The sequence below is a fragment of the Triturus cristatus genome, chromosome 4_2, assembly GCF_964204655.1.
Source record: "Triturus cristatus chromosome 4_2, aTriCri1.1, whole genome shotgun sequence".
Taxonomy (NCBI): domain Eukaryota; kingdom Metazoa; phylum Chordata; class Amphibia; order Caudata; family Salamandridae; genus Triturus; species Triturus cristatus.
The window spans coordinates 670,647,712-670,674,397 of record NC_140586.1 but is presented as its reverse complement, the minus strand read 5'-3'; the positions used below and the strand labels follow the sequence as shown (position 1 = coordinate 670,674,397).

Below are 26,686 nucleotides of genomic sequence, written 5' to 3'. Positions count from 1 at the left end.
AGTGCCGTCGGCCACCAGGAGTCGTCCAAGGCTGAGGGGTTGGAGCCGAGGATGAGGACCTCCGTCTTGTCCGGTTTTGGCGGTGATGGGGTCCTTGGTGAGGAAGAGGATCATCTGAGTGTCGTCGGCGTAGGAGATTATGTTGAGGTCGTGCTGTCGGGCGACGTGTGCAAGCTGGGCCATGTAGATGTTGAACAATGTTGGGCTGAGGGAGGAGCCCTGGGGTACGCCGCAGATGATCTCGGAGGCTACGGATTGGAATGGGGGGAGGCAGATGCTCTGGGTTCAGAGCCTTGTCTCGGATCCCTGCGGCATGGAGTTGTGCGCATAGTGTGCGGTGGCAGACGGTGTCGAAGGCGGCGGAGAAGTCTAGGAGGATGAGAGCTGCGGTCTCACCGTTGTCCAGTAGGGTCCTGATGTCGTCGGTGGCGGCGATGAGGGCAGTATCGGTGCTGTGGTTGCTGCGGAACCCTGACTGAGAAGAGTCCAGGATTCTGTTTTCTTTGAGGTATTGGGTTAGCTGTCTGTTGATGATTTTCTCAATGACCTTGGCCGGGAACGGGAGCAGAGAGATGGGCCGGAAGTTCTTTGAGAAGAGCGTTGATCTTGGGGTGTTTCCAGCTCTCTGGGAAGGTCACGTTCTCGAGGGAGAGGTTGATGACGTTGCGCAGGTGGGGTGCGATGGAGCTGCTTGCTTTGTTGAAGACGTGGTGCGGGAATGGGTCTGACGGAGAGCGGGAGTGGATTGTGCTCATGGTCTTGAAGGTGTCATCGATGCTCACGCTGGCCCAGGCTATCAGGGGGTCGTAGTCGATGATGTGAGGAGTCTGTTGTGTTGCTGTATGTTGGGGTTGTCTGGGTGTTGAAACTGTCGTGGATGTCTTATGGTGGAAGAAAGTGGCGAGGGAGTCGCACAGGGCTTGCGACGGCGGGATGTCGTTGGTGTTGGAGAGTTCCTTCACGATGTTGAAGAGCTCCTTGCTGTCGTGTGCGTTGTTGTCGAGGCGGTCTTTGAAGGAGGTCCTCTATGCAGCCTTGATGAGGTGGTGGTGGTTGCGGATGGCGTCCTTGTGTGCTGCGAGGCTGTCCGGGGTCTGCTCGATGTGCTGTTTCTTCTCTAGCTTCCGGCAGGCTTGCTTGGAGACTAGGAGTTCTGGGGTGAACCAGCTGTCCCTCTTGCTGGTGTATCTGTGGGGGCGTTTCTTCAGCGGGGCGAGTGTGTTGGCGCAGTCCTCGATCCAGCATCTGAGGCTGAGGGCAGCATCGTCGGAGGGTTCGGTGGGTGGGCTGAAAGTGAGGTTTGCGTGAAGTTGATGTTCGGTGATTTTGCTCCAGCAGCGGCGGGGGATCTGTTGGGTGTGGTGGTGTGTGGTGGGTTTCTGGAAGGTGAAGTGGATGCAGTGGTGGTCGGTCCAGGGAAGTTCGGTGGTATGGTTGAAGGAGACGTGCGGGCTTGAGGAGAAAATGGGGTCGAGGGTGTGGCCGGCGGAGTGGGTGGGCGTGGTGAAGAGTTGCCTCAGTCCAAGGTTGGCGAGGTTATCGATCAGGGTTGTCGAGTTGCTGTTGTTGTTGTTCTCAAGGTGAAAGTTCAGGTCGCCGAGGAGGATGTAGTCGGTGGAGGTCAGGGCGTGCGTGCTGATGAAGTCGGCGTTGGAGTCGCTGAACTGTGGGCGGGGTCCGGTGGGCCGGTAGACGAGGGTGCCTCTGAGCGTGGAGTTGGGGTCTGTGTGGATCTGGAAATGCATGTGTTCGGCGGTGCTGAGAGTGCCGTTGGTGCTATTCGAGACCCTGATGCTGTTCTTGTGGACGATGGCGATTCCTCCTCCGACTCCATTGGTGCGGTCTCTGCGGGTGATCTTGTAGCCGTCTGGGATGGCTATGGCGATGTCGTTCATCCAGGTCTCTGTCAGGAAGGCGACGCCCGGGGATGTTGTGTCGAGCAGGTCCCAGAGCTCGACAGCGTGTTTGCGTGCGGAGCAGGTATTCAGAAGTACGCATTGGAGGTGGTTGGGGTCTTGTTTGGCTGGTGGTTCTTCGGTTCTGAGGTTGGTGTAGCTGCAGTTCTGGCAGGTGAAGGGGTCCTGTGTGCGTTTCAGTGCAGCCTTGAAGTAGGTGGGGGTCCGTCCGGGGTTTAGAGCGTGCAGGGTGCTGGCATCGTAATGGTGGCGTTCCTTGTGGTGGGTGCGGCGACCAGGGGTTCTGGCGCTGGGCGCGGTCCAGGCACAGACGGGCGCAGACGGACTTGCCTTAGGCGCACCCTCGGTGCGCCAGCAGCGTGGCCGCGCAGCGGCCGGCATATATGGGGAGGTGGGAGGGAGGAGCAGCTGGGAGGTGGGAGATGGGGCAGTGAATAGGCAGTCAGGGGGGCGGGCCGCAGGGGAGGCAGCGGCGGGAGCGGAGCGATGACGAAGGGTGCAGAAGGCAAAAAGACACAAGTAAGGGGGCAGCGAAAGATACAGAGGGCAAGGAAGTTAAGGAAATACGGGGCAGCGAGGGGAAGAGAGGCAAAACTGGCACAGAGACGCAGAGCAGCAAGGGGTACAGAGGCAAAAAACGGGCACAGAGACGCGGGGCAGCGAGGGGAACAGAGGCAATAAACAGGCACAGAGACGCGGAGCAGCGAGGGGAACAGAGGCAATAAGCGGGCACAGAGCAAGGACAGGCAGCAGGGGGAGGGCAGAGAAAGAGTAGTTATGGGCACAACAAGAACAAGCAGTACAGGCAATACTGTGAACCAACCTAACTCAGCAGCAGCAGCAGCAGACACACAGGCGGCGCTTTGCGGCAGGGGAGCGACCTACCAGGTAGGGTCAAGGGTCGCTCTCCTCACCATGCAGCGGCCGGCATATATGGGGAGGTGGGAGGGAGGAGCAGCTGGGAGGTGGGGACAGCGAATGGGCAGTCTGGGGGCGGGCCACAGGGAAGGCAGCGGCGGTAGCGGAGCGACGACGAAGGGTGCAGAAGGCAAAAAGGCACAAGTAAGGGGCCAGCGAAAGATATAGAAGGCAAGGAAGTTAAGGAAATACGTGGCAGCGAGGGGAACAGAGGCAAAATGGGCACAGAGACGCGGGCAGCGAGGGGTACAGAGGCAAAAAACAGGCACAGAGATGCGGGGCAGCGAGGGGAACAGAGGCAATAAACAGGCACAGAGACGCGGGGCAGCGAGGGGAACAGAGGCAATAGGCGGGCACAGAGCAAGTACAGGCGGCGGGGGGAGGGCAGAGACAGAGCAGTTATGGGCGCAACAAGAACAAGAAGTACAGGCAATACCGTGAACCAACCTATCGCCGCAGCAGCAGCGGCAGACACACAGGCGGCGCTGTGCGGCGGGGGAGCAACCTACCAGGTAGGGTCAAGGGTCGCTCTCCTCACCGCGCAGCGGCCGGCATATATGGGGAGGTGGGAGGGAGGATCAGCTGGGAGGTGGTGGCAGCGAATGGGCAGTCAGGGGGGCGGGGCCGCAGGGGAGGCAGCGGCAGGAACGGAGCGACGACGAAGGGTACAGAAGGCAAAAAGGCACAAGTAAGGGGGCAGCGAAAGATACAGAAGGCAAGGAAGTTAAGGAAATACGGGGCAGCGAGGGGAACAGAGGCAAAACTGGCACAGAGACGCAGAGCAGCGAGGGGTACAGAGGCAAAAAACGGGCACAGAGACGCGGGGCAGCGAGGGGAACAGAGGCAATAAACAGGCAAGGGTGCAGAAGGCAAAAAGGCACAAGTAAGGGGCCAGCAAAAGATATAGAAGGCAAGGAAGTTAAGGAAATACGGGGCAGCGAGGGGAACAGAGGCAAAATGGGCACAGAGACGCGGGGCAGCGAGGGGTACAAAGGCAAAAAACAGGCACAGAGACGCGGGGCAGCGAGGGGAACAGAGGCAATAAGCGGGCACAGAGCAAGTACAGGCGGCGGGGGGAGGGCAGAGAAAGAGCAGTTATGGGCACAACAAGAACAAGCAGTACAGGCAATACCGTGAACCAACCTAACTCAGCAGCAGCAGCAGCAGCAGACACACAGGCGGTGCTTTGCGGCAGGGGAGCGACCTACCAGGTAGGGTCAAGGGTCGCTCTCCTCACCGTGCAGCGGCCGGCATATATGGGGAGGTGGGAGGGAGGAGCAGCTGGGAGGTGGGGACAGCGAATGGGCAGTCTGGGGGGCGGGCCGCAGGGAAGGCAGCGGCGGTATGAGGTTCTGGACTTTTAAGAGTCCAGAGGTGTCAGGGAAACAACACCCGAAGACCCCTGAGTTCCTCCTGTCTCGGTGCACAAATAAACAGAGACACGGGCTTCTCGATGGCGGCGTCAAAGACCAAGGTTTATTTACTGCAGGGACACAGAAATCATAGGAACCACACAGAGGCAGAATCTACGAGACTGTTCAAATTGCATTAAGTGGGTCACTCCTTAAATACACACAAATCGCCTTTAGGCAACATTACACGAATATTTCTCATGCCCAGCCCGGTATCCCAAACAAACAGTAAATTTGACATCAAACAATAATTAGTCGTAGGTTTTCAGTATTCGATCAGATCCCCTCAACAGTTCTCCATTCTTCGCCCGATCCTCCCCATCATAAAAATCGTAACCTCCCCATTGTAAAAGCCCAGAAGGAAAGGAGCAGAGCCAGGTGCAAAGGATTGAAATGTAGGATAAGAGGTGTTTATGGATCATAAACGGGCATGGCTACCGTCTTCGGCCTTTCAGTCAGGACAACGGACACAAGAACCAGTATAGCAGGACTGGCCTCAGGCAAGGGAGGCAGCTTGATTCTGCCTAGTCATGCAGCGTCAGCCTTTCTCGGGCTCGAGCTTACGTGTCCTTAACAAGGTGACTCTGCCGGGGTCATCGTCCGTTCATTGACTATGTGAGGGCAAGAAACAAGATGGATGCCGTAACTAAAATGGATGCCATGACTCTTACGACAAAATGCCCTATTTCCCAGTGAATTCATGCTAGTTGCGCAGCGAAAACACGGTCATGTATACAATGGATCATTTGCGGTTCATTGGTACCGAAATCGTGTCAGTACTACGATACCGAATTCACGGGTTCGGATCGCTACAGAACCTCAGACCGTCCTTTTGCCCTTACATAGGCAATAACTCACTATATGTCAGAGTCCATTTCTATGCTCATCAGGTCACTGATGTGTTGTTGCAGCATTGCTCTATCTCGTGGCGTATCTCTAAAAACAGGTGGTCTTCTTACGCATGTGGAAACGCAGAGATTACATAAGGCAGGACCACACTGAACAATGAGACAGCACGAAAATAAAAATACTAACGCAACACCAGTGACTATCAGAACCTTCCATCCCCACGCGGACAACAGGCTCCAGAACCATCCCATTAATGACCAGTTAGCTTCCTCTACATGAATAGAGTCAGAAATTTTATGTAACTTAGAGATGGCCTTGTATACTGTTGGCGCATTATCTGGAATAAAAACGCAGCAACTTGATTGGATCATCTTACATACTCCACCTCGATCCGCAAGTAACACATCAAGAACCATACGGTTCTGTAATGTCATGAGGCGATCCGCTTGAAGCTCAGCTGTCAAGTTACTAAGGGCACCCGCAGTTTCAGTGATGGTGGTTTCAAATACCCGTGTTAGTTGGCGTAAGTTTCTACTGTTTGCCATAGGCCCCCAGAATGGGAGGAAACCCTTGAAAAAGTCTCCTGCCTCTTGGCCAGCAGTATCTTCTTTACTGAAAACACCTCTCACAACTCTAGTTTTGTGATAATCCGGTGCAGCAGTATATGTCGGAGGTAACAGTTGAGCGATATAACATGAGCCTGAGAAGTCAGCAGGCAGCCATGTATATGCTCTGTCTTGGCAAACAAAATAGGTACCCTTAGCAGCTAAGAATGCAGGGGAAGACTGTGACGGGAAAACATATGTTTCGATACAATCACTTTTCCCTAGTCGAGCTTTCGGATTCCTCCCATTTCCTTGCAAACAGACTTGACCTTGGTGGGGTACGACCCAAATCGGAGTTGAGCTCTTACGTTTGTTCTCACCCAGAGTAATGCCGTATTCCGTAATATTCCAACCCATGTAAACTCGCAATTCATCCTTGGGAATGTACGGAGTATTATTGACATCTCTCACCATGTCAGTTATTCCTTTTACCAAGGCTCTATTAGCAGAGCTATACCGGGTGGAACGCGGAGGTCGTGGGGGATAGGTCTCTAGGGCATAAGCGAACATGGTCTGAAATGCCCAGAATGATCCATTATAACTAAAAGGCAGAACCAAATAAGGGATGCCCTTGTCCATGGTATGTGGTATCAAGCCACATACCCAGCAGTTTGTTGTGTTGACCACTAGTTGATGTTGGTGCAAGAGCTGAATGAAAGTGTTATTTATAAACTCAGAGCGTCGAGCTTGCTCGTGGGCAGAAAAAGGATGGAAAGAATGAAGAGAAACAACAGTCGGAGAAACAGGAGCATGGGGAGATACTGTAGGTGCAATAGGTGTAAAGATCAACTGAATACCAAAAATAATTCCGCCTACCAAGGTTATTAAGACAATCAGAAGTGTCAGAGTGCATTGCATTAGGAAACATTTACTGTACAATATGTCATGTAATTTTGTCTTGTGCACATTTATGACATTAACCCGTCGTAATTCAGGAAGCTCCATCTACTACAACCGTTCGCAACGGATGGTTTGTACCTGTTTAAAAACTTGCCTCTGTCTATCCTGGGAGTTCCCAAGACAAACAGAAGAAAACGACCTAGTGTCTGATTCCCTGCAAATTAAAACAAGGCACACGTTACGACCCTACGGTAACCCAGATGGCAAGGTGAGAGAAACAGAAAAATAGAAGAAAAAAAAAATGTTAGCAAACTTCCTGATTGAATGGAATGCAGTACGATCAAAACAGTTTTACAGTTTTCAAACAGAAGGGTAATAATGCAATGTCATTAGTTCATAACATGAGAACGTAGATTATATCTGTACTTTCCGGGTCTTGTCTGGTCTTGGAATAGTTGGTCTACAGGTGTGGAAATGTTCAACTCCACAGGTGACAAATGTTCACTTTGTACGATACTCGGTTCAGGGTTCAAAGGAGCAGTTCCTGCTGAAGTGTCAAAGTTCTGTGTTTCTGTTCGTGAGTGGTCCGTTAGGTACTCTGCGTCACTGAAAGGGATGTGCCTAGGAACAGGTTCTGTCTCGGATACACCAATTCCCTGTCTAACCCAGTTGTCATAGGGGAGTGGAAGAGGGACGCGCTTCGTATGGCTGGCGTGCACCCAATTCTTCCTTCCAGCTAGGCGTACTGCAGTTCTGGTTGCGAGGAGGACCTGGAACGGGCCCACGAATCTGGGCTGAAGGTTCCGGGTACGTTCGAAGTTCCGGACCACAACCTGGTCACCGGGTTTCAACGTGTGGCCTGGACTCTCCGGCAGTTTAGGCAAGGATTCGAATACCTGTTGATGAATAAGGCTCAATTTAGCAGTCAGATCATAAAGGTAATCAATCAACATTGGGTATTCAATCTGTTTAAATTCCTTTGGCCTAGGGACTCCCCAAACATTAGCAGGGCGGCCGAACACAATCTCATATGGGCTAAGCCCTACTCGAGAGTGTACAGTCGCTCTGGTGGACAGTAAAGCTAAAGGCAGTGCGTCTGGCCAAGAGAGACCAGTGGAAGCTTGAATTTTCGCAAGTTTCAGCTTCAGGGTGCCATTGTACCCTTCAACCAATCCCGCTGACTGTGGGTGATTCGCACTGTGGAATTTATGAGAAATACCCAGGCCCGCACACACACTCTTCATAACTTTCCCTACAAATTCACTTCCATTGTCCGACCAAACAATCCGTGGCATACCATACCTAGGGAAGTATTCTTTGAGGAGGATTTTGGCAGTGGACATGGCAGTGTTATCCTTTAACGGGTATGCCTCAATCCACCTTGAGAAGGCACAGACTACCACTAGAATGTATTTGAGATTGTTACACCTGTCCATGTGGATAAAATCCAACTGAATCACTTCAAAGGGACAAGAAGGGGGAGCAAAATGGCCAGATGGGGTTGGGGTTCCCTTGCCAGGATTATGCATCAGGCATACCATGCAATTTTTCACCACTCTTTCTGCACACTTAGTAATTCCATCGTTCTTCCATACTGGAGCTAACATTTTACAGATCCCTTTCGAACTTATGTGCGCCACTCCATGTGCCATCGTGACTACTGCAAGTACATACTCATCAGGTAACATCCAACGCTGCTGTTCAGACAAATCGACCCAACATCCGCTTGAATCCATTTTACCCGTTTTCTCCTTCCATTCATTCTTCTCATTTTCAGTTGCTTCATTCTGGATTGCTTTCATACTGTCAATCGTATTTTCACACATTCCTGATTCAGCAATCCATCTTGCAGATGTTGCAACGTACATTCGGCTCGTCATGTTCTTGGCTGTTTCTTTAGCGACCTCATCAGCAAACGCATTTCCACGGCCAACATCATCCGTAATTTTCCGATGTGCACTGCACTTCACAATCGCAACTTCATTCGGTAGAGTCAGGGATTCCAATAGATCGCTGACTAACTGTCCATGTTGGATCTTAGTCCCATGGGACGTGAGAAAACCTCTTTCTTTCCACAGACGCCCAAAATTATGTGCAACGCCGAAGGCATACTGGCTATCAGTAAACACATTCACTCTCTTTCCCTCAGCTAAAACACACGCTCTTGTTAATGCAATTAATTCTGCAGCTTGGGCAGAATTCTGACTCACTCTTGCAGTCTCAACAATCGTACTCAAAGTCGTAACTGCATACGCGGCCGTCACATCACCATTCTGTAATTTAAAGCAAGACCCATCGACATATAACGTGCCGTCTGGGTCTAGTAACGGAGTATCTTTTAAATCAATCCTACCTTTTGTCTCTTCCTCAGTTCTGAAACAACAATCATGGGGCTCTGAATCACTCGACTCCTGAGTAGTCGGCAACAGCGTTGCTGGATTCAATATGTTGCATCGCTTGATCTGAATGTGACTCGCCAAAAGCGTCAGCTCATATCCTGATAGCCTAGCACTGGTGAGGTGCTGAGTTTTCGTTCGATTCATGAGTGTATCCACAGCATGTGGAACCATGACTACTAACATGTTGTTCATGACTAGTCCAGCAGACTGTCGAATAGACACTGCAGCTGCTGCTGTAGCTCTCAAACAACTTGGCAATGCTCTGGCTACCGGATCTAATGTGGATGAGAAATATGCACAAGGCCGCTGCTTGTCACCAAATTGTTGCGTTAATACACTCAATGCACAACCTTCTCTTTCATGGACATATAGAGTAAACGGCTTACTGTAGTCAGGAGTACCCAACACAGGAGCTGAACACAGCGCATCACGTAAGTCAGAGAAGCTCTGTTGACATTCATCAGACCATGGCAAAGGGCTCGGAACACCTTTTCCAGTCAGGGCTACCAATGGTTTCGCCATGAGAGAAAAATTTGGGATCCATTGCCTACAGTATGACGTAATACCCAAAAACGCACGCACTTCTCTTTGTGTGCTTGGTACAGTCATCTGTGAAATTGCTTTGATTCTCTCTGGGGTCAACCTTCTTCCCTCCTTTGACAAAAGATGACCTAAGTAGGTCACTTCTTGGCAACAATATTGCAGTTTAGAAGGTGACACCTTGTGATGTAAGTCTGACAAATGACGTAACAAAGAAATTGTAGCTGCTTTGCAAGTTTCCTTGTCATCAGCGGCTAGTAAAAGATCGTCTACGTATTGGATCAGAGCAACACCATGAGGAAGTACAAGGGTATCTAATTGACTCTTTAATGCTTGACTGTAAATTGAAGGGCTCTCACAATAACCTTGTGGAGCGCGTTTGAATCTGAAACTGCGACCTCCTAAGGAGAAACCAAAAATGTCTCTACTTTCTTCGGCTATCGGAATGCTGAAAAAGGCATTTTTCAAATCAATCACTGTAAACCATGAAGCTGAGGCAGGAATCAACGTCAGTAATGCAGTGATATCTGGTACCACAGGAAACTGTGGAATCACTATTTTGTTAACTTCTCTGAGGTCAATCACAAATCTGTAAATTGGAGGTTTGGAAGGGTCAGTACGTTTCAAAATCGGCAGAACAGGACTATTGCAGACATTTCCTCTAGTTTCCTCAATCACATCTTTCTGTCTTAGGTCCTTCACAATCAACAAGAGTGCTCGTTCACCCTCATTCGAAATCCGATACTGTGGGATTCGTGGAAATTTAACATTAGCTTTCAGACTTACCACATAAGGGGGAATTTCCAAGAGGCCTACATCGTTAGGACCAGTTGCCCAAAGAGTATCAGGGAGAGAACGCAGCTCCGGTGGGAGCTTATCCATCGACATATACATTGGAGAGATGACTCTCTTGCCTAATGTGAGCTGTACTCCCGAAGGAGAACAGTACAGTGTCGCATGCAGGCGTTTCAACAGATCTAAACCAAGCAGATTCTCATTACAGCCGGTTGTTAGAATAAGGGGTGCTTCTAGTTCGCATGGTCCAACAGAAATCGACAAAGGACTAGAAACAGGGTTGTGAACAGGGGCGCCTGAGAAACCTACTGAAGTGTTCGTTAAGCCAGACAAAGGTGCGCCAGGGAGTTTCGCATGCATAATTGAACTTTTTGCCGCACCAGTATCCAACAGAAACGGTTCGACCACGCCTGAGGTAACTACTGCGACGTAAGGTCCACTCTGATCAACTGGAACTGATACTACTCCCTCTTTCTGTCTGCGGCTGTCCTATTGCTCGTTTCTTTGAATCTCTTCATTATGATCATAGTAATCTTCAACATTATACTGTGGAGATCTACCTGGTTGCGTAGGTTGTATATTTCGCTGATCGAAATAATTCGATTGGCGATCAGTCTGTGGTGTCATCATACCACGCCCTCTACCTCTAGGAGCTTGCATAAACCCAACATTACCTCTCTGAGCTGGGACACCACTAGTTTGTGGGTGCAGAACTGGACACTCATTCTTATAATGACCCTCCTCTTTACAATAAGCGCACTGGTTCCATGCTAACTGCTGTCGTGGAAAACTATAATTAAACTTTTGGGCTATCCCTTGCTGGAATTGCGGCTGCTGCTGAAACTGGGGTCGTTGCTGTGAATCTGACTGATTTGAACGAGGCGGATACGCCTGTTGCAAAAGAACTTTGGTTTTTAAATCTTTCGTTTTCTTTTCTGACTTTTCCTTCTCTTCTTTCTCTCTATTCTCGTAATACTGAGCAGTTGCAAGTATCTGTGCTGTCGTCGACACTGCCCATGCACTTTCAGAATCTTTTAACTTGTTACTAAGCTCAGGTAGTAAATTAAACACGAACTTGTCGACAAACAATCTCTGGCCTCCCTCAGTACTCATATCTTGCCCACTGTGATCTACGAAGGTCTCTTCAAATCTAGTGAAGAAGTCAGAGACGCTTTCGTCCTTCTTTTGCTTGCATGCCGATAATTTATCCCAATTGACTCGTAACGCTGGCATCAGCGTTTTCATCAGAGTAATTATTCTGCCAGGTAAGTCAGCAATCAGAGGTTCAGGTTTAGCACCGCCAATTTGTTGCGCATCTGCCGCTATAATAGCTGGCCAGTCACCTCCTAAGGCGACTGGGTGGTTCTCTTGCCGAATTTTGGCCCATATAGGCTGTGGCACCACATTGCCAAATAACATTTCAATGTCTGCCAAATTCATGATACACGCTTGAACTGTCTGCGTTAACTCTTTGTAATAACCAGCAGGATTTTTACGTGGATCTGGTAATGCTTGTTTTACTGCTAATACTTCAGCCCGTTTCCAAGGGATATGTATCCACACTCTCTGGAAATGTGCCGGAACAGCTGCAATACCCAAGTTCCCATCAGCGGCAACTGCATTACGCCATATGAGCGGAACTTCCCTCATTGGATATTGTCCTCGTTGTTTCCTACTAGTACTCGGTGAACCATCAGAGTCTCTTGTCGCTCGAAGAGGGGACTCATCCCTATAAGCTAAAATCAGTTCTATCGCTCCCCTAACTTCTGGACCTATCACCATTCCTGCGGCAAATTTCTGCTGAATATTTATCAGGTCAGTGGGGACGGAGTCTAAATCATCATCTTCCCATTCCTCACGCACAAGAGAACACATCACGTCAAAAACATAACGTTGAGTCGGTTCATTCCATTGCATAAATGTTTCTAACACTCTTCGTGCATCATACTTCGCAGCTCTCGACATCCACCTAAGAGCTGTCGAATCTAAATTGTCTCGTTCTTGGGAACCAGGAAGCTGGCTACGTCTCTGTATAGAGTCAGAAATGGGGGTCCCAATTAAAGACCCGTAGAGAGGAGTTAAGATTTTAGTTACAGAGTCGGTTATTTTCCGACGAACAGAAAGCGGAGTTAGAACGTTCACAGGGTTCGGGAGCAAGGTAGTTGGAGCAGATGGAATAGTAAGGGTGGGAGTAGCAGGTAAAGCAGTTTGCGAAACGACAGGCAAAGGCGGAACAGGCGACCCAGGAAGAGGGGGTGCCGTAGGAACATTAACCACGGGAAGGATAGGAGCTTGAATCAAAGGAAGTGGAGCAACTATTCCAGGCTGACCAGCAGCTGGCTGTACAACAGGTAGTAACTGTGGTACTGTAATACCCTGTGCATACGGTGGAGGTGATCTCAACAGATAAGACAACAGAGGATCCTTTTCTTGATCCTCCATCGGCTTAGCAGGACATGATGGCAATACAGGGTAACATTTATCAACTGCCAAATTATATTTTCTATTCGCCATCTCCATTGCTTTCTCAGTCTCATTGACATGCAACTGCCTAGCAGACTCCATTAAATTCAACCCTTTCTCTTTCTGTTCTTTCTTCGTCTTCCTAATTTCTCTCTGTTTGGCTTCTTTACGCCATACGCGAAAAGAATCAAACATTGCCGGCCGGGCTTTTCTCTTGAACAACTTCATTTCTAGATTGTCTAGTATTTCCGTTTCGAAGCTACCATGCGGTGGCCAACTAAGGACACCATCTTTTCAGGTATAACGGACCCATACTTCATTATACGTGATAGGACCCACACCATGTTTACAATAGAGCTCATATGTAGGAGTTCCAATCGGAGGAACCGAACACGAATCCTCCAACCGGGACTCCCCATTGCAACGTAACCAGGACAAGAAACAATTACTACTGGTAGTCATGACAACAAAAACAAATTCCAAAAAATATGCGCAAAGAACTTAGGCCTACCAAAATGAACCAATACCAAAACAAAGATTATCTAAACAAGAGCAACCAATGATAATCTACGAATCAAACCAGAGCAACAAAGAACAACCAAATCGAGCGTAACTAAATACTTAACTGAAATATGGAAGACGTCACCAAGGAGAACCCGTCTACGTCTCGCCGTACTAAGGTCTGCACCTCGGGTCCAAGACAGGGCGACAGTCAAGGCAGCGGTCCTCTGTAGCCGTCTGGGAACGGGAACCCTCGTGGAAGAGATCGTCGGGCCACTTTTACGACATGCAGGGATCGATGAAGCGGGGTACCTCCCTCCGGAATCTTCACACGAAACTTCTCGAACTTTTCAGGCTTTGGACCGGTACCGGATGACGTCGCCCCACGTTGGGCGCCAATTTGAGGTTCTGGACTTTTAAGAGTCCAGAGGTGTCAGGGAAACAACACCCGAAGACCCCTGAGTTCCTCCTGTCTCGGTGCACAAATAAACAGAGACACGGGCTTCTCGATGGCGGCGTCAAAGACCAAGGTTTATTTACTGCAGGGACACAGAAATCATAGGAACCACACAGAGGAAGAATCTACGAGACTGTTCAAATTGCATTAAGTGGGTCACTCCTTAAATACACACAAATCGCCTTTAGGCAACATTACACGAATATTTCTCATGCCCAGCCCGGTATCCCAAACAAACAGTAAATTTGACATCAAACAATAATTAGTCGTAGGTTTTCAGTATTCGATCAGATCCCCTCGACAGTTCTCCATTCTTCGCCCGATCCTCCCCATCATAAAAATCGTAACCTCCCCATTGTAAAAGCCCAGAAGGAAAGGAGCAGAGCCAGGTGCAAAGGATTGAAATGTAGGATAAGAGGTGTTTATGGATCATAAACGGGCATGGCTACCGTCTTCGGCCTTTCAGTCAGGACAACGGACACAAGAACCAGTATAGCAGGACTGGCCTCAGGCAAGGGAGGCAGCTTGATTCTGCCTAGTCATGCAGCGTCAGCCTTTCTCGGGCTCGAGCTTACGTGTCCTTAACAAGGTGACTCTGCCGGGGTCATCGTCCGTTCATTGACTATGTGAGGGCAAGAAACAAGATGGATGCCGTAACTAAAATGGATGCCATGACTCTTACGACAAAATGCCCTATTTCCCAGTGAATTCATGCTAGTTGCGCAGCGAAAACACTGTCATGTATACAATGGATCATTTGCGGTTCATTGGTACCGAAATCGTGTCAGTACTACGATACCGAATTCACGGGTTCGGATCGCTACAGAACCTCAGGTAGCGGAGCGACGACGAAGGGTGCAGAAGGCAAAAAGGCACAAGTAAGGGGCCAGCGAAAGATATAGAAGGCAAGGAAGTTAAGGAAATACGGGGCAGCGAGGGGAACAGAGGCAAAATGGGCACAGAGACGCGGGGCAGCGAGGGGTACAGAGGCAAAAAACAGGCACAGAGACGCGGGGCAGCAAGGGGAACAGAGGCAATAAGCGGGCACAGAGCAAGTACAGGCGGCGGGGGGAGGGCAGAGAAAGAGCAGTTACGGGCGCAACAAGAACAAGAAGTACAGGCAATACCGTGAACCAACCTAACGCAGCAGCAGCAGCGGCAGACACACAGGCGGCGCTGTGCGGCGGGGGAGCGACCTACCAGGTAGGGTCAAGGGTCGCTCTCCTCACCGCGCAGCGGCCGGCATATATGGGGAGGTGGGAGGGAGGATCAGCTGGGAGGTGGGAGGTGGTGGCAGCGAATGGGCAGTCAGGGGGGCGGGGCCGCAGGGGAGGCAGCGGCGGGAGCGGAGCGACGACGAAGGGTACAGAAGGCAAAAAGGCACAAGTAAGGGGGCAATGAAAGATACAGAAGGCAAGGAAGTTAAGGAAATACGGGGCAGCGAGGGGAACAGAGGCAAAACGGGCACAGAGACACGGGGCAGTGAGTGGAACAGAGGCAATAAGCGGGCACAGAGCAAGTACAGGCGGCGGGGGGAGGGCAGAGAAAGAACAGTTACGGGCACAACAAGAACAAGCAGTACAGGCAATACTGTGAACCAACCTAACTCAGCAGCAGCAGCGGCAGACACACAGGCGGCACTGTGCTGGTCCCAAACTGTCATTCTCCCTTTGAAGACTAGTTTGGCTCTCCCACCCCCTTCCTGCCTTTTGCCTTCTGAAGCTAAAGTTCTCCACCCACAGAATATCTATTGTCTACTCTGTCAAGATGCTGCATATTTCATCAAGCGGCTCTGGCTCAGACTGGGAAATGCTGCCCAATTTGGGGAGGGCAGCTGGAAAGTTGAATTTTGGCTAACCAAAAAGAAATGTTAATAACTTAGTTTCTGTAATAGTTATTAAAAATCTAACAGTGCCAAGTTGTTGGAGTTATCTTAACTATTAATTTGATACCCTGAAGTATATATTTGGGTGGCTCCTGTCAATATTTATACTTAAATAAAATATCTCAATGTTAGCTTATAGAGCCATTCCCTACAAGAGGTGAAACGATATTGGCAGTTTTCCCTCACCAGGGCATATAAAACATCTTTTATAACGTCCCTGCTTATAGTTACAAGGCACCCTACCCCTGGTGCACCTAGGGCAGACCTTAATGTGATGTATATGTAGAAATAAGGTAGTTTGAGACTTTGGAAATACCATTAATTCCAAAGTCGAATTTGCATATAAATTTAAAGCAAAAGCAGCCTGAAAGACAGTGCTGCCTTTAACATGACAGCAGGCGCCACAGTAGTGCACACTTAAGTGCATTAACTCTACTGGGACTCTAAACCTGCATGCCCTATTAAATACTAGTAAGTTGCAGCTAGGCTGTTAGTACCAATTATAATTTTACCTAATTTGCATATCTTTATAATCAGAGCACTGTCCCTGGGCCTTGTAAGCAGAGCCCAATGCGCAGTCAGAATCAGTTACCACTAGTACCAAGTAAAAACATGGGGCGATCAGGGCAAAAAGGATGACATTCTCACAGTATTAGAGTAGGGACACTGTTTTGATAAGAGCAACTTTACCACTACCATGGACATTTACTGTCATTTGAAACTGTCTTTTGCTCTATGTTTTAGTGGTGCAGGAGATAAAGGTGGCCTCCACACATCACTCTGGAGCACAATATCCGGGACTGAAGAATGTACAGCACCTGCTTGCAATTTGTTCTATGCTTGTTCAGGCCAGTTTGAAGCATACAGCCTAAAAAACAATGCATGTTCTGGGGCACATTGTGTAACAGCACCATGTTCTGGGTAAAAGCATTGCTGAGCAAATATTCAGCTATGGAGTTTAGCAGAAGCGGTAAGAGGAAGTATTACAAACTGCCCCTGTTGAATCGATGGGAAAAACTGGGGGCACAGGTAGTTTAATTAATGCACTAGTTGTTTATGAGGAACATTTTGTGAATCACATACCAGCTATAAACAGTTGTCTTACCTTGAATGTCCGCGTACTTTGCCATGTAGAGAATAGCCCATCGCAGAGTGGCTGAAGTTGACTCAGTTCCTGCTATGAACAGATCAAAGACAGATTGAACCAAATTTTCTTCATCAAAACATGAGGTCGGATCATCTTTAAACTGAAAAAAAAAATTAGCATTTAACGGTTGAAACCAACAAAGTATTAAAATATGAAACTCCTTGAATTGCTGATAATGAATGACATACAACACATACAAGAGATTACTATTTATGACATATTTTCATATTTTCTAAGCAGCAGTGTTACCCACGGTAAATAGGGTGTTTGGGCCCGAACACAAGAGAGGCAACTCAGGTTATGGTACGTGACAAAAGAGAGGTGCTCCAGGGCTCTGAGGCAGATCAGTCCACGCCTAAGTGGTGAGGAAAAAGAAAGTGCAATCTGTAGTGTGTGCCCTGCCAATGTGAAGAATATGAAATCGATTGGGAGTGAAGGAACTGAGGTTTTGAAAGGGGTGGTGCCTAACAAGACAACAGAAAATGCCAGGTCCCTTATTACAGTAGGAGCAGTAGTTGATGCAAAACACTTTATAAGTAAGGTGTTTGGCATGATAAACCTTATGAAGCAAGACAAAGTGAGAATAAATATGGTATTCTCCTGCTAAGGGTCAAGAAAAAGTCTTGTGGAAGTGTGTTTTGGACAAGCTGTAGTCTCTGAATCAGGCAGAGAGGCATCAAATGGAGTAGAGCATTACAGAGTCAAGGCTACACAGAAAAATAGATTGGTCTATAGTTTACCTTCAAGGGATTGAAACATAGAAATATGTTTGTGAACATAATCTTTCAAACTAAAAAGCAATGCTCTTTTAGATATGCTGAAATGGGACATACTGCGAAATACACCAACATAGAATTGAAGGTACTTTTTGCTTTTGTTTAGACACGCTTTGTTAAGTATCTTACTTTTATATAATCATGCATATAACCTATCTAGCAGGTGCTTCTTAATCACTTCAGTACTTCTTATGCACAGCGACACGTCTATCACAACACTGCATGTTGTAGCACTTGGGAGTGGTTCTTGCTATTATTTATGGATATCTGAAACTGATCTCACATTACTCCACTGGAATATTGGCCTATTTGATTGGATTCATGCATTTAGGTGAGGCGATTACTGATGATAATACCGAAAGAACAATACAAGTTCATATAATATATGTATGTTTTCCTAGCCCAGATGAATTCAATGGACAACACCTACTGTAGTGAAACACGTGATGGATGGCTGGAATAATATATCTGAAGGCACAAATAAACAGTGTCTACATCGACACTGTGTTTTTGAGAATTCAAGATCAACCAACCTGTATATTATGAATGGGAGGGAATGCTTAGAGAAAATCCCATTGTCAGATTAAATGCATCCCCATGTCTCCCTGTAACGTGAACAAAACAGTGGGCACTGCGCATTTTCACAAGTGGTAAAAAAGTCCACCAGAGTGGGTCACAGCGGGGAAAGACAGACACTACCACATCGGGATACAATAGCTACTCGCAGTCAGCAAGTTGAGGCCGACTCAGGTCACCAGTCCTTGTAGTTAGGGTGCCAGCCAGATGGTTGGCGACTAGCAGGATTCGTTGAGCCTGAGACCAAGTCCACTGTCTCAGAGAATCCCGACACAGATGACAAGAGCCAACACCACCCTGTTTATTGACACATTTCCCATTTGTGTTGCGTGTAAGAGTCTGGAGACTGGACAGACAATGGAAAATGGAGGGCACAAAACCTTACAGTTCAGGCGTGTTGATATGAAAACCCTGCTCCTCTGGAGAACAAAGTCCTCTGATCTCCTGTACCTTTAGATGAGCACCCCGCCCAAACTGAAGGCATCGTCATCAACGGCTACTGCTGGTGATGCAAATAAGGGTTGAAATTCTTTCCCACTGATCACAGTTGAACATCCGTCACTATTTCCACAGTGAGCTTCATTTAGTCTGTCAGATCATCCCCATTTTAGAACCCTTCCAGGTGAAGGCACTACTTGAGGGGTCACATGTACAAGCGTGTGTGAGGGACCAGGAGGCTACAAGAAGTCAGTAGACCTAGAAGGCAAAAGTCGGTAAGGGTTTGACTCCGGCCTCTTTGCATAATCATTAGAATCGTATACCAAATGTCATGAACACTCCGTGAAGGATGTAAGGCTCTGAGAGATGCTGTGTCTCTTATCGCCCCTGTGAAAAGAAGATGCTGTGAGATGAAGCTTTGGTAGGTGGATGGTAAATCCCTAATAAAACAGCAGGGTCACAGTGGTATTCAGATGGTCTGACACTAGCTAAGGAAAACAGTCACTCATTGAGGTACAAGAAAAGCTAGAATTCCAGTCCTCTGAGGATGTGCCAGAACCACCACCATGACATTGGGGCAGTTCAGGGAGTCGATGTCAGTCCAAACATGGGGACTGCAAATTGGTAGTGGGTGGATCCTGCCACAAAGCACAGATCAATCCTGTGCAACTGGAGGATCAGAACATGAATGTATGCATCATTCAAGTCAAGGGGCATCATCAATCATCTATATTAGAGCCAAAAGAACATGTGCATGGGACAATATCTTGAATTTCTCCTTATGGAGAAATGTATTCAAAACCCTGTGGTGTAGAATGGGACGCCATTTGCCGTCCTTTTTGGGCCTGAGAAATGAACAGGAGTAACTCCTGTGCCGGCACTAGCTCCACGCGATTTTTGCAACCGAGCCATGACTTCTCACTGGAAAATGCAAGCTTATTTATCTGAGTAAAAAAAGCTAGGGGAAATGGAAAGGAGAAACTGTTGGAAGGGAAGGGCATAACTCATATTTATGATTTATAGGACCTAGGGTTCCATTCCAATGGACTCCAGATCTCTACATGGTGAGGCACAGGGTCAAGACTGATTTGCATATGGCCATGTCTAAACTGGGGTGGCGTAGTGGGCAAAAGAACAATGGATTTATCCCAGATCTCTTGACTGGGGGAGAATGTCTGCATTGTCAGCATTCCGTCCATCATTTGTTTGTTGTAACGCTTTTCGCCCTAAGTGGGACGGGTATTCCCAGACGTGGGACCCGTGCTCACTACGCCACTGGAGTCAAGCTATCCTGGCTGATGACGGCTGATAGCCAGAAACCTGTCCTAGGATGCTTGATTCTGGTCCAGGGAAGACATGGCTTGGCAGTTCGGGCTGGACTGTTCCCATGAGGCACAGGGTCAAGACTGATTTGCATATAGCCATGTCTAAACTGGGGTGGCGTAGTGGGCAAAAGAATGATGGATTTATCCCAGATCTCTTGACTGGGGGAGAATGTCTGCATTGTCAGCATTCCGTCCATCATTTGTTTGTTGTAACGCCCTTCCTCCCACAGCGCATTTCCAAAGGGAAACTAAAGCATGGCTCCTGGGTACTGGGGAAGAGGTGGAAAGGGAATAAGAGGACTGCTGAATATGTTGGCTTCTGGATCCACCTCGGTCCCTATGCTGGGACTGGTTGGGTTGCTGGGCTGGCTGGGAGGGTTGGCACTGGTGAAAAGGCATATCCCTTGCTTAGGTGTGATGGTTCCAACATTGCCTGTGAAGCTGATGGGCAAAGGAAGCCAACCGTGGGGAACAAGCAGTGACTTGTCCTTGTTTAAAACATTCAAGGGCAGAGTCAGATTTTTTGCCAAAGTTACAGGACTCACCAAAGAGCATGGCGATTAAGTTCACCTAGATATCATCTGAGAAAACTGTTGAGCGGAGAGAGACATGGCATCTCTCATGGCCACTGAATAGTTCATGGTCCTTGCTACTGATCCACGATATCAGGATATCTTTTGCTCCATCTTGTCCATCATAAACTACTTCAGCGATGCAGTCCATAAGGTGATCCAGGGGTATAGGCACAACCATCTGTACAATTTCACAGAGGGCCTGGGTAAACCTCCCCAACACGCAGGTTGTATTCTTGCATCTTTTTGGATCTGCGAGGCAGATTCTTTGAGGAGAAAACATTCTTCTCCAGGAACCCTTTTGTACTAGATTCCTGGTTTGGCGGTGCATAGGAAAAAGACCCTGGCTTCTGTTTTGTACAGAAGGATGCCTGTACTCTCTAGTAATGGGTCAGCTGACAGGAAGCTTGGATCCGTGGGGCTCGCCGATGACAACAGGCAATCTGTCTGCAAGCTACTGGCGTGAAAGATGGTTTCGCTCATGCAACTTTTAATAGGCTCCATCAAAATGTTGTTAAATGGGAACAAAGGCTCAGAGAATGAAGCAACCTATTGAAGGATCTTTGGCAGGAGTTTAGCCTTAATTTTCCGTAAGGGTAGAGGCGTTCTAGGACCTCTGAGGCTTTTTTAATGACTGCAGTCATAATGATGCCACTTCCTCAAAGAGTGATCCCAAAGGGCACTCAAATTCTATCCTTGATAAGGCATATAGGCTGCTTGCAATCTGGAGGGCCAGGTAGTTCTCCTTCATCTACGTTGGTGGAGGGCAGCAAATTGGCTGCCTCCCTGCAGTTATCATCATGGCCTATGATCTGCGGCATTTGCATATGGTCCATTTGCATGCCAAAAATAACATCCATGCACTGGATATATTCATCCCAAGTTAAGTGGCTGGATTGGGACTCTTCCTCTACCAGTCTCTATGCCTGCCTCCTGAATCCTTGGAAATTGCTTTTGTATTTGTGATAGGCTATAAAGCCGATGCTAGGGAGAGAATAAGTATCAGCCCCATGAAGGGGTAACAAGCAGAGTCTTGGGTGCGGGTAATGCTCTGGAAAGGCCTGTTGGAGTGCCCTGGGAAGAAAATCTAGGGTTAACTACCAGCAGTATTACAGTTGGAGGCCCTAAGGCACACCAGATATGAATTGGGCACTTTGAAAGGGCACCAACACGGCTTCAGTAAACACCATGACTTGTGCCAGATGGGTGCTGGAACCTTCAGGTTTACCAGAGGGAGGTTATGTGCTGGGGCTGAAGCTAACTCTGATGCCAGGGTGACCTGGACCAGTTTCGATTCAAAGGAAGACATGGTTGCTCGAGATGGGGAGCCACATAGAGAAATACCCCTGGAGTGAGAATGACTTCTGGGTGTGGAATAGTTTTGTCTGCTGCTCCTTGTGCTTCCTCTTCTCCTTTGATGACTTTGAGAGGGGCGAGGAGCGTGAATGACACCAAGCCCAGTGCTATAAAGTGCTTCACCTCCCACTCCTTTATGGCTTTTGACTGCATGAGGCCACATGGGTCGCACAACTTCAAATAGTGTTTATGAAACAGAAGCCACAGACAGACCTTGTGAGGGACTGAAATGGTCATTTGTCCATGACAGGAATAACAGTGCTTAAGCCTGACTTTTTAAGTGGAGACATCCTGCCTAGAACTGCAAAAGCAAACTTTTCCTCAGAAAATACAGCAGTGAGAGTTGTTCCGAATCTGCATCGAAGAATCCAGAAAAAATGGAAGTGATGTTTGGGTGCTGGGGTGGTGCTATACACCTCTGAGAATGTCATCTCTGTGGTAGTACCGAATGTTGAGATGGAGCCCAACCCCACCTACTGACGCAGGAGGGCTTATGCAATATTTCCATATCCACTCAACACCTGGGGAAATTCAAAAGTTGAGAAATCTGCAGATAGAAGCAGCCATCAGAATACTTGTGTTTTTTTTTACCTGCGATACGGCACAACAAGCTGGTGGTCATCCACTGCACGATAGACATAAGATAATCTTTGGAAAATATGAGTGCCATAACCAAATTACTCGATGTTTGGTTGGGAATCATCAGCATATGTATACGAAATCAGTCTGAGAGAGTGGATCAACTTGGCTGGAGTGTTAAATGGGTTGGATCAAGGGCCAAACCCTGGGGCACCACGCAAGTAACATGTTGCTGAAATGAAAGACCACCTGGGAGTGGTCTGTGAGGAACAACCTGATCTTTCCAGGGCAAAGTCTTGCACCTGTATCTTTCAAAGCCACTTAAGGAGGATGGAGTGAGAGGCCAAAATAAATGAGACTGAGGTCTAAGAGGACTAAAGTTGCCAAGACAAAGTTTTACGGGCAGAGAGTTTTAAGGGCAAAGATTAAAACACCTTGGCCCCATGTGCCACCTGGATTCTTGTGGACTGCATTGAGAAGTGATTCTCAATAAAGGCAGATATTTGCACTTTCCATAATTTTGGAGGGAGAAGGATAAAAAAAAGTTGGGCGGAAACTGTCCAGTACAGAGGTCTGCATTCATTTTTTAGGTCGAGTCCTGGGCAGCGCATGCTGTGCTTTGCGAGGCATGCTGTTTTTCAGTATGGACTTGAAGCGATGCCCAATCTCCACCCATATTTTTCATTGGCTTGTGTCATTGTCCTTTGTAAATGCTGGCTTCTGATTCGTTAATAGGCTTGTTGGTCCCTCCTAAGTACCGTCTTGTCTTAATTTGAAACATCCCATGAGGACTGGCCCTTTTACTTCTGTTGTTACACTGTATGTCTTATTTAGTCGGTAAGCACTATTTTCTTTAATGAGTTTCTCCGACTGCAGGCACGACATGCTTTCCTGCAACATTCAGCGCGCCATGCGTGCTTTCACTTTCCAAGCAGCCTGGGACTATGGCGGCCGCTTCTTTGAAATGCAATAGGTCTTGCATTTACAAGAGTTTGAACTTTTGGCATTGTAAATGACAATGCCTTTTATTTATGTGCTAATTATCAAAACAGATAAATAAAAGGCATTGTCATTTCCAATGCCAAAAGCTTACACTCTCTCAAATGTGAGACCTATTGCATTGCAAATGCTTGTTTTCAATAGCGCCATGGCAACAGACAAGAATCGAATTTTACCCTCGGCTGGCAGATTAAAAAACTGAGTATGCTGGGGATTCAAAGGAATTTTAAAAGCTTTGCCTACCCATGTGGGGCTGAGACATTTTGATTTATGTAAATTAGAAAAGAGCAAAAGTTTAACATTAGATGGTATTATCTCAGCATATAGGTGCACCTTCTTTCTCCACCCTAGAACAATCAGTGTTCCCTTCCCATAACCTGGTCAAAATTAAACCTAGGGCTTAAATGTTCCCCTTCCAAATGACCCTGAGCCCGTTCACTCAGAAATGGACACTTCAGGCCTGTTCATTCAGGAATGGACACTCCTGGTTGAGGGCTAAACATTAGGGATCTCATCTCCATGGAGTTTTAACATGCCGGAGAGCATAGGTTAGTAGTGCAGTGAATAATGTGTGCAGCTCTGACTGCTCATCTCTTGCTATGTGTCCATGTGAGGATTGTGTATAAGGATGTAGCGGTGTCTCCCAGTGCTTCTTCAACAAGATCATGGCTTGTCCTTCTAGTCACTCCTGTGCTCTCTCCAAGTCTAATCAATAAATTCAAAAAGAATATTTAGGCAGGAATAATTAGAGAAGCACTAAAACATGCAATTTTATGTATGCCTACTTTCAGAGACTATTTCTCATTATAAACGTTACTTGCCTAGGAATATTTTTATGTCTATGATCATTACAGATAGTAAGTTAAACTAACCTGTAGTAAACCAGCCATCACAACAAGGTATTGTTGTTTGACAGCTGAATGAAGGATGGAAATAACTTCATTTGCATTACACATAAGACGAGATGAATATGGGGCATGATTTAGAGTCCGATTGACGGGTTACTCCATCACAAATGTGATGGATATCCTGTCTGCCGTATTACAAGTACAGTGTATCCAAATGCACTTGTAATATGGAAGACGTGCTATCCACTGAACTCTAAATCAGGCACACACGGCTGTGTACCTCATAAGGGAAACAAATTTAATTATTCTGTCACCCTGACAGAATCTGCAATATTCTGAGAAGTCCATTGACCCAGCAGACACCTCTAGCATTGGCAGGAACCGCCATAACAACGATTCCTGTCATGGCATTGTAAGTTTGACAGACAGCTGCTTCAACATAACAGAGTAGCACGGCAAGCGTACAAAGTTTTTCCCCCTAAACAAAGACACCAAGTTGGATTTTGTTTTGGTAAATAAAAATATCAATGCCCCCTTTGCCATGGGATTTACTTTGCGGTGACGGACAGTGAAAACTTGCCATGTGTTTGCCCACTCTAAATCAGGTGGGCAGGCACATGGATGAACCTTTAAAGGCCCTTTTTCTGCCAGGTCGTCAAAGGTTTATGTTGGTGGCGGAGATTGGAGTAGTCTCCACCATCAATATAATGAAAGTCTGCCGATCTCTAAATGAGGCGGGCAGACCTCCAGTTTGGTAGAGAAGGTAATTCTAAATTGGCCCCAAGGTTCCTTCAAGAAATGGGACTCTGTAGCCCCAGTGCACTAATTCAACTTGTTTATTTTTCAGGCAGAATGTCTTGTATGTGATCCAAAGATGAAGTTGCAACTAATCATGAATCGTTTTAGGAAGATTTCAATGGCATATTCTCACTCTGAGGTTTCATTCGTACAATAATTCTGACTGGTGTCCTTTCTTGGATTCCGGGTCCGAAGATATAATTAAAAACATTATGATCACAAAATATACAGATAGGTTTGTAAGAACCAAACTGCAATAAACAGTTCATGGGCCCTGTGATAACAGCTGCAAATCAGTCTTTCCCACCCTCGTCCATCTTAATCAATAGAAGATAAAGGTCTGTGGGGGCCTTAAAGTTTATATTACACAAGCTTTCTGTAGGAAAGTAGGATATGCTGCTTATGGTTACCCCGACTTTGCTTGACGTGGTGCTGTTTCTGACTAGTCTGACTGGGATCCAGCTAATCAGGACCACAGTCTATCTGCTTTCTCCCTAAACTGTTGTGTTCAGTACCTAGGTACATCTCAGATTGGATACTTAGGGTACCTTTTCAGTCCCTAGTATAGGGTGCCCATGTACCCAGGGCATAGGTACCTCAGAGACCTCCCATGGGATGAAACATGTAGTGTGCCACCCATGGGAGACCATGCAAAATGGAACTACTGGCCTGGCATTGCAGTCTGTGTAAGTTGGTGCTTGCACCACTTACTTAAGATAAAGGTTTACTATATCTAAGGGTCACAGAACTTAAAACCTATAAGTCACCCCTATAGCAGGTCATGACAATCCTGAAGGCAGGTTGCTAAGTTCTAAGTGAGAGGGTGCCCATGCATGAGCAGGACACCCCTGAAGCCTACGGAGTCCATTCTCCTTGGTTGTCAGTGAAGCAGTGATATACTATATAGAGGTGCACCGCGTAATTACGCGATTATCATCCCAAATCTGGCTGCAACGAATCCAATCATGTTTGGTATCAAACATGTTGGAATCATACCTCCCACACCATAAACGGTGTGGAAGGTATGATTCCAAGCACTAGAAGAGGCCTCCGTTAGTCTCTCAGTGTTCCCAGTACCAGCCTTCTTGACCCAGACAGCACAAAATGGATGTTGCTGGCCAGATACACATTTCTGCCCTCCTGCTGCTGAGCTAAGCTCGAGCAGAGGAAGGTAGAGCAATAGGCATCGTGTCACAGGGAGGCATGTTCACCTCCCAGAAAAGATTTAGTGTATTAGGGCTGGGTGGGTACGCTTGCCAGCACCAGAAAGTCTGCATGAGGGGCACATTTGGTGTCACTGTGCATAGCCCAGTTCAAACCAGTCATGGGAAACGTTGGCTCCTGCTCTGGCGTGAAACGGGACAAAGGACATGGGTGAAAACTCCTCTCTTTCCAGACACTCCACTGGGAAGGTCCCCTGAATCATCCCAACCCTTTCCCCAGGGTACTTAAGGGCTTACCTGGGGTGGGTCCCTAGATTTGTCGTGGGACAAGATTCAATTCCAATACCACTTCAACTTCGACCAGGAGCATTCCAAGAGAAGGAGCAGGAGGGGTAAGGCTGTGTCCCCCCAGACTCAGAGTGAGGATCAGTCTCTTGAGGGAGATGATCTTAGTCCCTGTGAAGGAACTTCCCCAGATGAACTCCCTCTCTTGAACCCCTCAGACAGCAAGCTACTGCTGAAGCTCCTG

At 47.6% G+C, this 26,686-nt stretch overlaps 1 protein-coding gene across 1 annotated transcript in view; it reads right to left on the bottom strand.

The window, feature by feature from the left end:
* Window positions 1–26,686, bottom strand: part of LOC146834879 (cytochrome P450 2J2-like) — a 334,240-nt gene that overhangs the window by 42,045 nt on the left and 265,509 nt on the right. The window contains exon 7 of the mRNA XM_085602476.1: window positions 16,686–16,827. Within this exon, the coding sequence (XP_085458602.1) occupies window positions 16,686–16,827 (142 nt within the window). The remainder of the gene's footprint in view (window positions 1–16,685; window positions 16,828–26,686) is intronic.